Source organism: Lipotes vexillifer, unplaced genomic scaffold (assembly GCF_000442215.2).
Source record: "Lipotes vexillifer unplaced genomic scaffold, Lipotes_vexillifer_v1.1 scaffold1011, whole genome shotgun sequence".
NCBI lineage: Eukaryota > Metazoa > Chordata > Mammalia > Artiodactyla > Lipotidae > Lipotes > Lipotes vexillifer.
Window position 1 is genome coordinate 414348 of NW_006787698.1, and position 12196 is coordinate 426543.

A 12196-nucleotide genomic window follows, 5' to 3' on the forward strand; every position below is an offset into this window, starting at 1 on the left:
CAACCCCCTGCCCCCCCCACAACCTCCCCAGACCCCCCACCCCCCCTGCAGGCTTTGGAGTCTCAGGCCTGACTGGCTGGCTGGTTCTGGAGGTCGAGCTGAAGATTCAGACTCCTTCCTAAGGACTTGAGCACGATCTTTGTATCAGGGAGGCTGGGTTTTTACAGGGAGGCTGCAAGGTGAGCTTGGGAGACTGCAAGGTGGGCTTGGTGCTGGGCAGGGGCCTGGGACTGGAGGTGACTTTGAACTCAGAGCCGGCAGCCTCCCTCCCCTGCCCAGACCATGGGCTTCCTTCCTGCCCGCAAACATGCAACCATTCCCGCCCCACAATGCATCACTTTGCCCTGAGCCCCCAGGGACCCCAGTCACCTGATCTCCGGGAGAGTCTGCTCCCCTGTCTACACCAGGAATCACTCTGCTCTTGGCTCAGAACAAAGAGGCCAACCCCACCCTGCCTTTGCTCCCACCCACTCCCCTGCCCCTGTCCCAGGATGTACCCTTTTCCCGAGACTCCCATCTCCTCAGGGACTCCCCGGGGGCTGCCCGAGTTCCTGAGGGAGGCCTCATCGAGCGCTGATGGTGGCCCTGAAGCCATCTGGTCCCTGCTGTTCCAGCACCAGCAATTCTGTCCACCCACCCCTCACCCTGGGCGCCTCCCCACGGGGAGTTCTGCAGCACTGGCATTGCCCAGGAGCCACCTCAGGAGGCTCTAGCCAGCTTCCCCTCCCCCTCACCCCTGGTCATGCCCTGCCGACCAAAACGAGGCCCAAACGGTCTGGTCCTATTTCCCCGGAAGAGCCGCAGGCAGGCTCCGGGATGGAGACCGCGCCAGGCAGACAGGAGACATAAATCACGTGGAGGGGAATGTTCTGGTTGGGGGAGGGGAGGGGAATAATAGAGCCACAGACAGGGAGCTGGAAGGACCTTAGGAGAAAGATGATCCACTCTGGCGGGGGCTGGGGGTTGGCACCCAGAAAGGTCAGGAGACTAGCCCAAGGTCACACGGCATCCTGAGGGAAGGGACACCGGGGCCGCGTGCTCAGCCATCTTCCCTCCTCTGACCCCCTCTCTGCGCCATTGCACCTTGCTTCCCTGTGGGGAGGCCCTGGTTCTGAACCCCACGAAGGTTCTGGACCTCAGGCCTCTTCTCAGAACAGGAAGCCCAGCCATCTGGGCCAGGCACCCCGTGGGCAGAGGCGCTTGCTGCTCACCCACTGCAGAACTCAGAGGGACTGGTAATGCAGTCTCGGGTCCAACACTGCTGCTTGGGGCTCAACCCTCTTATGGCCGGAGGGTCCCCTAAGCCTGGCCACTTGGGGTGTCAGCAGGCAGATGCTGAGTGTCTGCTCTGGGAGACCCAGACCTCAGGGCCAGGGAGCGTGGGGGAGACGAGGTACCATCATGAGACTCACCACGGGCAGAAGGAAGGAAACGCGACCTGTCCCACCGCTGCTCCCCGAGGCTCCCGGCGTCCTGTGGCCAGCGCCTTGTGGGCTGGGACCACTCCCGTGGCCCAGCAGGGTGAGCAAGCTGCCCCCCAGTTCTCCTTATGCTCCAGGATGTGGTCGGCGCTGACTCTGGTGGAGAGCCACTGGTCTAGCCCTGTCCCCACTGGGCAGGGCCAGTGTATCAATACGTCCCTCATTCAGGTTCCGAGCCCTTTGGCAGGTATTGCCCAAGCAAGGTAATGGGGTCCCTGACCTGGCGAGTTTTGCCAGGAAGGTGCCCTAGAGTTGATTAAACGGTGACGGGCGAGGAATGCTCCGGTCAGGGAGTGCAGGGTTCCCCGGGGGCAGGGGGGCAGGGCGCTGTCAGTACCAGGAACCCCTTATTGTGCATTTGTGGGGAGGTGGCAGTCAGGAAACCTTCCTGGAGGAGGTCACAATCCCATCCAGACCCAAGGGATAAGTAGCAATCAAGCCGGACAAAGGGGGTGGGTGGGTGAGTGTGTTCCAGGCAGAGGCCTGGTGGTGAGAGAGCTCATGAATGGAGGCCATTGTGACCAGAGTGTGGTGTGCCGCAGGCTGGGGAAGGGAGAGTGGCCTGGGCGTGGGTGGCAGAGGCCAGAAAAACCAAGATCTGTGGGGCACGGGGAACGGTGGTGACCGACTGGGCTGTCCTGAGGGCTTCCCAGGTCTTGTTCTTTCGCGTCCTTTCTGAGGTGGATAATACCCCTGCGGCAGGCCTGCCTGCCACCCCACAGCTGTGGCATCCAGGGGCAGGTGGCCTGACCCACTGGGCTGGCTGGGCCTCCCCTGCCCGTGGTGGTAGGAGGGGCTCCATCAGCTCTGCAGCAGGTGGGTGCCTTGGGGAGCACCCAGCATTACCTGTGAGGGGGCCCTCAGGTGGGCATGTAGGTTGTCCCAGGCGAGGCCTCCAGCCCACCCCAAGTCCTACCAGAGGTGGCTCACCTCCACCTGCTCTGATCCCCCCAACTTTGTGCCCGCTCCTGGCTTTAATCTGCCCAACCTCCTTCCTGGTGTCTTCCCCACACACTTTACCCCCAGCAGCCAGAGGAAGCTTTTATTTTTCTTAATTTTTAAAATTTTTTATTATTTTTTTAAGATGATTACTTTTTTTTTCAGTATTTAATTTTTTATTTGGCTGCGTTGGGTCTTAGTTGCGGCACGCAGGCTCTTAGTTGTGGCATGTGGGATCTAGTTCCCTGAACAGGGATCAAACTCGGGCCCCCTGCATTGCAAACGTGGAGTCTTAGCCACTGGACCACCAGGGAAGTCCCCAGAGGAAGCTTTTAGGATAGCAGGCTGGTCACGTTCCTCCTCCCTCCCCTCACCTCCTCTCTCTCGCCTGGCCTAACCCTAACCCTCGCTCACTCTGCTCCAGCCTCCTCCAGCACTCCAGGCTTGGTCCTGCCCCAGGGCCTTTGCATGTGCTGTTCCTTCTGTCTGTCACACTCTTCCCCAGACACCCACATGACCCTCCCTGCCCCATCATCGCCTGATCTGCAGCTCATCTCCCTCACCTCCTTACCACTCTCTCCTCCTCTGGGGCCTTGCTCCCAACCCTGGCATTGTTGATCGCCTGGGACTGGCTTGTTCCCCACTATATCCAGAGGACAGAGTGAGGTGGGGGTAGGTGAGCAAAGGCTTGGAGATGAGGAGCAGCCTGAAGGCTGCAGTGAGAAAGACTTTGAGTCATTCCTTCAGTGTTTGTTCCTCCCGTAACCCCAAGAGCAGGAAGTCCGGGTTCCTCGCCCTGTGAGTGGAGGAGCTGGGATTCGAACCCAGAGCCCTTAGTTGGGGCTTGTACCCGTCCGCCCCCTCCTGTTGTGAGGCCCCTGCACCCAGCCTGGGGCACCTGTTTTCCTGCCTTCTCCAGGACGCCCCCGCCATCACCACTGGGGCCAGGCCTCAGTCTGGAGGAGGGGGCCTCAGGGGCCCAGGGGCAGGGGCTGCCCGCCGAAGGGCTTAAGGCCAATGGGAGGAAGTCCCTGCTGATCAAATTCTCTTATTTTTCTAAATTTAAAAAAAATTTTATTATTTATTAATTTGGTTGCGCCGGGTCTCAGTTGCGGCAGGCAGGGGCTACTGAGTTGCGGCATGCACACTCTTAGTTGCAGCATGTATGTGGGATATAGTTCCCTGACCAGGGATCGAACCCAGGCCCCCTGCATTGGGAACACAGAATCTTAACCACCGTGCCACCGGAAGTCCCCCGATCGAATTCTTAAAATGTCCTTTTCTTTCTATTTAAACTTTTGTAAAAATACGTGTTCATCGTAGAAAACACTGGTTAACAGCGATGAAGTCACGCGCTTGTTCTTGTCGCTGCTGCCTTCTGTCTGCGTGTGCAACCTCGGATGTGTGGTGTGTCCTGACTGCTGGTTTGTCAAAACGCCCCGCCCCCCACCCCAGTACGTGGTGAGCACCTGCTGAGGTCATTAAATACTCTTCCCTGGTGACAGTTTGCAAAGCCGCCTGCGTGTGCCAGGCCCTCTGTTGGGGTCTCGGATTGAGCCTGGGGGCTGAGTCCCTGGTCCCCTGGCTCCTGGGATTCCAGCTCCCTGAGGACCTTGGGGCAGGGGTTCTCCCTTTAGTCCCAGAGAGGCATTGAGGCTGAGGCCTTTGGGTGTGCTTGGGGCTGGGAGGGTGTGTACCTCATCCCAGCCCCCAAGCCGCCTGGCGGGGGACCCCCATGGCCACCCTGCTGTGCAGCATGGGTGACAGGAGAGGTAGTTTTGGTTCTGTGTCCACGACAAACCAAAGACATGGGAAAATTGTGTTAATTCTTAGGAGGTGAGGGTTTGGGAGAAAAATGGAGCCTGGAAGGAGGTGGGGAGTGCCAGTGTCGCTGGTGGGTTGGGGTGGAGGGTGCAGTTTTTAGATACAAGCACTCGGGGAAGGCTTCATTCCAGTGGCATTTGCACAGGCTTAAAACACACCAGGGCTGTGTAGATGGTTGGGGGAGGAATGTTCTGGAAGAGGGGACGGCGAGTGCAAAGGCCCCGAGGTATGTTCTTGGCAGGTGGGGAGCACAAGGAGGCGCCCAGGGTGGCTGCGGTGGAATCAAGGCTACCAGGGCTGGGGACAGAGCTTCCCTCGAAGCCCAGAGCTGGGGGGACCAGAAGACTGGCAAGGGGTCTTCATACTGATCAGATGAGCACTGGGGGGGAAGGGACCAACCTCGGCGCATTCGGAAATCCTCAACAATGGGATTGTCCAAGGGAGCTGATAGTGGGGGTGAGGGTGAGGGTCAGGACTCCGCCCGAATCTCAGCCCTGAAAGCTGGAAGGGTGGGGCTCCCACTGGTCGTGGATGGCCCAGGTCCGGGTTTGGGGGAACCCCTGCCCGCTGTGTCCCAGCTGAGCTGGCAGCTGGCCTCCCACCGGCCACTTGGCTTCCTGGGGGAACAGTCGGCCACCCCAGGCTGATGGCACAGCAGAAAATCGGGATTCGGAATGCATCACCTGCCTCTGCAGCAGGCTCACCTAGAAATAGGAGTCCTTCCAGGAAAGGGACTCCGCAGCCGGTTCTTCGACAACCCCTCTCGCGGTTTCTGCAGGACGAGCTCCTTGGCTGGCGGGTGCACCGTCCCCTCCCCTGCCTCCCAGGGGGCTCTGTGGGGTGGGAGAGTATTTTTGACACGCCCCCCCAGCCTTGGCGGCCCAGCTCAGATGTTGTGAGACCCCCTCCCCCTATAAATAATTGCCCGGGGCTCTTCGGGCAGGTCTGGGCGCATCTGCAGGTAGCCTACGTTCACCCCAGCCCTCCAGTTAGCCGGTCCTTCTCAGGGGCCCCAACCGGGACTCCGGAGGGACCAGCCCTCCCTCCACAACGAGCAGGAACTGGCGGCGGCAGCGTGGCGGTTTCAGCAGCCACCTCTTCCTGAGCACCAGCTCCGGCCCCGGCACTGTGAACCCCCAGAAACTGGTCCCTTACGTGGAGGGCGCACAGGCTTGGGTGGGGATGGGGGCGTGGCTGAGCAGAGCTGGGGTACGAACCCCGGCCCGGGAGCTCTGGCTTCTGAGCCCGAGCTGCTTTTAAATTCAAATTGTGTTTGCTTTTTAAATAGCCTACCCGAGGCTGCGCTTTGGAATTCAGGAGGTTCTGAAGCAGGGGTGGGCGGACCTGGGCTGGGCCCAGCCCCAGGGCCGCGCCAGGCGGGCGCGTGCTTGCCCTCACCGGCAGCTTTCATGGTACAAGGCAGAGTGGGGACGTAGAGGCAGAAACAGTGTGGATTGCCGAGCTGAAAATATTTACACTCCAGCCCTTTGTAGGGACAGTTTGCCCACCGCTGTCCTAAAGGGTTTGCAGTATGAAAAGAGCAGATCCCATACCTTCCCCGGGCTCCAGGGCTGCGGTAGTGGCCAGTTCTGGCACCCACCCTCCCCAGAGGCGGCTCTTGCACAGACCCCCTCCTTGGTTTTGGTTACACAAATAGCAGCCTGAGGTACACACTGCTCTGCACCTGCTCTTTCCACTTAAAACCATCTTGGGGATTAGTCTCTGTCGGAGCACAAAGAGCTGCTTGATTCGTGACTCCCTGTGTTCGTGGGAGCATAGTATTCCTCCACATGGGGCCTGGAGCCGATCTTCATTTTTTGGCTGCGCCGGGTCTTAGTTGCAGCACACGGGATCTTTGTTGCGTCATGTGGACTCTTAGTTGCGGCATCCGGGGTCTAGTTCCCTGACCAGGGATCGAACCCGGACCCCCTGCATTGGGAGCATGGAGGCTTAACCACTGGACTGCCAGGGAAGTCCCTTGTTTAGTTTTGGTGGGTTTTTTTTTTTGGTTTTGGTTTTTTTTTGGCTTCATCAAATTTATTTTTAAATTGAAATATGATTGCTTACAATCCAATATTAATTCCGGGTACAACACAGTGACTTGATATTTTTATTCATTACAGAATGATCACCACTTCTCAGTGTAGTTTTAAAATTTTAAACATTGAGGTATAGTTTACATACAACGAAATCCACAGATATTTAGTGCGTAACTTGAGTTTTAGCGAATGCATGTGACCGAGTAACCCCAATGCCATCAAATACAGAACATTTCCATCACCGTTAAGTTCCCGAGGGGCCCCCCTCCCAGGCAGTCCTTGCCTTCCCCCGACCCCCAGAGGCTGCCTCTGTTCTGAGTTCTATCACCATAGATTAGTTTTGCCTGTTCAGGAAGGTGATATAATGCACACGCAGCATGTACTTCTCTGTGTCTGCCTTCTTTGGCTCAGCTTTGGGGCTTCAGATTCGTCCATGTCGAGGCATGGACTACAAACTTTACTGTATGAATGTACCACAGCTTGTCCATTTGTTCTTCTGTTGTGGGGCACTTGGGTTGTTTCCAGTTTAGAGCTGCCGGGAATAAATTAGCCAGGCGTTCTTGCACAGGTCTTTTTGTAGACATACTTTCATTTATTTGGGAAATAGCTAACAGCAGATTGCTGGTTACAGGGTAAGTGTATGTTTAACTTTATTAGTCATTGCCCAACGGTTTTCCAAAGTATCTGTACCATGTTACAACCACCCCTACCCCCAGCAGAGTCCTGGTTGCTCCAGCTCCTTATCAACACTTGGAATTGTTGGTCTTGTCATTTTAGCCACTTTAAGTGGACGTGTGGAGGTTTTCAACCAATCTTGCATTCCAGGGCCAGATCCCAGGGGCCCTGGCTGTTTGCTGAAATTTTGTTAAGGATTTTTTACATGCACATTCATGAGGGATATTCAGCTGTGTTTTTCCTTTCTTGATGCATTTTTGTCAGGTTTTGGAAGCAGGGTTATGCTGGCTTCATTAAAATGAGTTGAGAAGTGTCCTTCCTCCTGTAGTTTCTGGAAGAGTTTATTTATTTATTTGTTTCTGGCCATGCTGCACATCTTGCAGGATCTCAGTTCCCTGACCGGGGATTGAACCTGAGCCCCAGCAGTGAAAGCCCAGAATCCTAACCACTAGGCCACCAGGGGACTCCCTGGAAGAGTTTATATATAAAGTTTATATGGTTTCTTCCCTAAACATCTGATTGAATCCACCAACCTGGACCTGCAGTTTTCTTTGTGGAAAGGTTTTTAATTATGAGTTCAGTTTTTTTAACTGATAAAAACCTTTTCAAACTTTCTATATGTTTTGGTGCCAGTTTTGATAGTTGGCATCTTTGGAAGAGTTTGCTCATTTCATCTAAATTGTCAAATTCATTGGCATGAAGTTACAGCCCCCTATTGAAGGCTATAGGATCTGTACTGATTTTCACCTTTCATTCATGATAGTTTGTGTTCTCACGATCTTATCGTTCAGTCTAGCTAGGTATGTATCAAAGAACTTTGGCTTTGTTGGTTTTCTCTGTTGTTGGCTTTTTGGTTCATTGACTTCCATCTTTATCTTTAATTTTCTCTCCTTCTAATGACTTTGGCTTTTAGTTTGGGCTTCTTTTTCTAGCTTCTTGTGGAGGAAGCATACATCATTCATTTCAAACCCTTTTCATTCTTTTTTAATAGAAGCATTTAAAGCTATAGCTTTCCCTCTCACAACTGCTTTAGCTGCCTCCCATAAGTTTTGGAGTATTGTATTTTCTCATTCAGTTCAGAGTGCTTTCTGATCTCGCCTGGGGTTCTCAGTACAGTTATGACTGAGAGTGAAGAGCCAGCTCTTCACTGCCAAGGTCTCCATCCCCAGCAGACTCTCTCCTGACTTCTGCACCCAGTGCTCCATGATGGCGAGCAGGGCTCTGTGTGTGCTGTCCCTGCTGCCCTCCTCACACCTCCTGCTGTGAGCCAGGCCAGGCTGCTCTGTGACTCTTATTTTGTGCACTTGGAGGTTCACTGCCGGTTCACTTCTGTATCTCCTTGGCCAACCTGTGAGTGCCAGAGGTGGGACCTTGTTCAACTTGTCCCCATTCCCTCTGGCAGTGCCGTGCTGAGAACTCATTACGTGCGGGGCCTGGGCCGAGTGCTGCATGGTTGGGTACATGGCTCACCAGATGCCCGGAACAGCCCTGGGAGTTGGGGACAGAGTTGTTGCTGGCGTCTCACAGACCTGGAGAAAGTGGCTGGCCCGAGGGCACGTGGTCTGGTGTGCTGCATCCTGCCGGCCCAGCAAAGCTCTTCTGCCCCCGCCGAGTAGTTCTCAGTCCTCTTGAGTAGATGCCTGAGCCCCAGAGGGCTGAAGAGGCTGCTGCTCCCTGAGTGGCCCTCAGTGGGGCACATGGGGGGGCATGAGTGCTCCCTGAACCATGGGCTGTGGTTCTCCTTACCCAGGAAGGGGCAGGATCCCCCAAATACATCCCACCTGGGTGGGGCTTAGCCTCCCGTTTCCTACTTCCCAGTCTGAAGAGGGCCAGGCCTGTAGGAATGACTGTGGTCGGCGCCCTCGCCAGGGAACAGATGTGACCCTGACCCCAAATTTGTCTCCAGTTCCACAGAATAACGAGAAGCTTCAGGAGAGCCCGTGCATCTTTGCCTTGACGCCCAGACAGGTGGAGCTGATCCGGAACTCCAGGTGCGCTGTGCCCACCCCCTGCCTGCCTCTGTGGCAGCCCAGGGCAGCCTTCGCCAGGCCCGCAGCAGACCCTGGGCTCAGCGTGGCGGGGAAGGGTGGCCCCCACCCCATGCTCATGGCCCACGCGCTCTCACCACCTTTGACCCACAGCCCCAAGGTGGGCCAATCGTCCCCCTTTAACAGGGTCCCCCCCTCACTGCTCCGGACACCAGGGTCAGGGCACGTTCTCTGTGAGGTGTGGAGCAGCATCCCTGCCCCCACCCCCTTGACGCCAGGAGCACCCCAGTCGTGACCACCACAGATGTCCCCAGACATCCCCAGTGTCCCCTGGGGGCAGAGCTGCCCCCGGTGAGCAGATGAGGGATGCAGGCTGGTCCCAGGGCTCTGACTCTGCTCTCTGAGGCCTTCAATCTCCAGCTGAGATAGAAGTCACCATTAGGGTTGCCGTTCCTCGGGCACAAGGCCCACACCCACCAACCCTCTTACTACCCGTGCCAGCCCCCCATTTTCCAGAGAGAGGTGGTCATTTGCCCAAATCACCTGGGAGTAAATGGCAGGAGAGAACACTCTAGGAGGTACCCTTGGCCTTCGGTCGCCATGGGAAGGAAGTAGTGGGTTAGTCCGTCTGGCTGGTCCCCCCAGTGAAGGGTCAGAGGTGGCTGCTGGGCGCTGTCCTGCTATTGACCCTCCCCTCCTCCCCTCTGCACAGAGAACTGCAGCCCGGGGTCAAGGCCGTGCAGGTCGTCCTAAGGTAAGCCCAGGTGTGCCCAGGCCCGGGGGTGGGTGGGGACATGACCCTTGCCCGCCTTCCCTTCCCCACCCTGGGAGGCCCTAGGACCCTGTGAGAGAGAGAGAGAGAGAGAGAGAGAGAGAGAGAGAGAGAGACACACACACACACACCTACCTACCTACCTGCTATCTGGCCTTGTCCGTGGGTACACCAGCACGCAGCCCCACTCAGGCCAGATATGGGTCCTGTCACCTCCACCCTCGCCCCCCATCTGTCCTCCCCACCCCTCCCAGCGTGCCCTCCCCTGCCCGAGGTGCCCATGGCCCTATCGTCCCCGGTGTCCTTGCAGAATCTGCTATTCAGACACCAGCAGCCCTCAGGAAGACCAGTACCCACCCAACATCGCCGTGAAGGTCAACCACAGCTACTGCTCGGTCCCGGTGAGTGGGCCCCGCTGGCAGCCCCAGATCTGCTGCGGGGGGCGAGGCAGAGAGTGCACAGTGGGGCGGCTGGGGCACATGGAACACCTTGTGATGGGCGCAGCCGTGGTGTCTGCTTCCAGGGCTACTACCCCTCGAACAAGCCAGGAGTGGAGCCCAAGAGGCCGTGCCGCCCCATTAACCTCACCCACCTCATGTACCTGTCCTCGGCCACCAACCGCATCACCGTCACCTGGGGGAACTACGGCAAGGTGAGCAGGCCCTGGAACTCCCTCCCTCTGCCCTCCCTCCCCTGCCCACCCGGCCTCCATTGGCGCAGCCCTGACTCCCCTCCCCTCCCCCACTGCCAGAGTTACTCCGTGGCCTTGTACTTGGTGCGGCAACTGACCTCCTCAGAGCTGCTGCAGAGGTTGAAGACCATCGGGGTCAAGCACCCGGAGCTGTGCAAGGCACTGGGTGAGCCCCGGGGCTTTCTGCACTGCTGGGTGGGGCTCCCCACGGTCCCTGGGGGTGGCCATGGCTCCATCACTGCTGACCCAATTTGCTGGGCACAAGGCACAGGCCTGGTCCTCAGGAGCTTGTTGCCTGTGGGGGACCTGGACCTCCCCGGGTCTGGCCATCACCCTGGCGGTTGGGGAGCTCTGGGAGGTCTCTGGAGGATACAGAAGGAGGAGGGGGAGCCAGGCAGCGAACCATCAGTGCAAAGGCCCTGAGGCAGGGACGGGCTGGGTGTGCCAAAAGCCCCCCAGCAAGCTCTGTGAATGGAGCGAGGAGAGCTGGGGCTGGTGGGCGAGGAGCCTTGGAGGGCTTGCGGGGAGGGGAAGACCCCAGGTGATCAGCTTTCCAGGCGGGTGCTTCTGGCGGCTGTGCGGGACCGGGAGGGTGCGGGGGCCAGCACTCAGCGGGAGCAGAGGATGATTCCCAGTTGGAGGCACACGTGATGATGAGGGTCTGCCCCAGAATGCTAAGACCATTGTTTTTCTTCTTTGTACTTTTAAGAACCAGAAAAAAGGGGGTGGGGATACACAGAGCATTAAAAAACCCCAGAAGAGCCACTCATACGGGCAGATAGAACCTTCCTGTTTCCTGCCCCGGGGGCTGCCCACCACACAGCGGGGGCTGCCCACCACACAGCGGGGGCTCAGGAGTTCCCTCTCTGGTCGCCTGGAGGCCCTTGCGGGGTGCCTTCTGACTCCATCCTCACTGTGGATCCGGGCAGTGGGGCCTGGCCACGTCCCAGTCTGACCAGTGGGGACACAGGCCAGTGTGGCAGAGTTAGGGCTCTGTGACCCCAGGACCTCAGCCTAGGCACTCTGCCCTGCCGCCTTCTTGTTTCCTCAAATGGCCCTTTCTTCGATCCCCCCACACACACACCTGCCCGCTTGGCAGGTTCAGGCATTGGCACAGGGCTGGGCAGGGCTCATCCAGGCACCTGTGGGCCCCAGGGTGGGGACGGGCATGGGGAGGCCTGGCTTAACTCCTCCGTGACCGGCCTGGAGCCAAGGCCTGGGGCAGTTCAGGGGCCGCGGCAGATGTCGCGGCTCATGGGAAGCCCGGGCCCCTGCTGGGGTGGGCAGGGCCTCCCCTCTGAAGCAAGCCCCCAGCTTCCTTCCCACAGCTAGCTCAGGCTGGGCATCGTGCCTGCTGGGTTGCTGTCTGATTGCAGCCGGGAAGTCCTTTTCTCTGTCTCACTTGAACCCTTCCTGCTGCGCGTGCCCTCCCTCTATTAGGTAGAGGAGGACTGAGGCCTTGCTTTGAAGCATGATACGCACTGCACCCATCCTCAGCTGCCCAGGGTCTTTTTGAGGGTCCAGGGTCTCTGGGTCTACCATTTATCTGCACCTGTTAGCCAGAGATGGGAGCCACAGGGTGGCTGAGGACAGTAGGGGCGTTGAGGGGGTGAGAGGACAAGCTGGCAGGTCACCCTCACCCCCGTGTGGGAGGCGGAGGAAGGCTCTCTGGAGGAGGGGACGCAGGCGTTGTATCAAGGAGGGAAGGGCAGTCCCATCGTCCAAGATGAGTGCCCTCCACTCTGCAGGGCTCAGGCATGGTCCCGAGCCATCTGGGGATGGAGCTG

General features: G+C 57.8%; 1 protein-coding gene across 1 annotated transcript in view; it reads left to right on the top strand.

The window, feature by feature from the left end:
• Positions 1–12196, top strand: part of PIAS4 (protein inhibitor of activated STAT 4) — a 24970-nt gene that overhangs the window by 8450 nt on the left and 4324 nt on the right. Inside the window, exons 3-7 of the mRNA XM_007460513.1 lie at positions 8865–8949; positions 9659–9700; positions 10029–10119; positions 10242–10370; positions 10470–10575. Of these exons, the coding sequence (XP_007460575.1) occupies positions 8865–8949; positions 9659–9700; positions 10029–10119; positions 10242–10370; positions 10470–10575 (453 nt within the window). The remainder of the gene's footprint in view (positions 1–8864; positions 8950–9658; positions 9701–10028; positions 10120–10241; positions 10371–10469; positions 10576–12196) is intronic.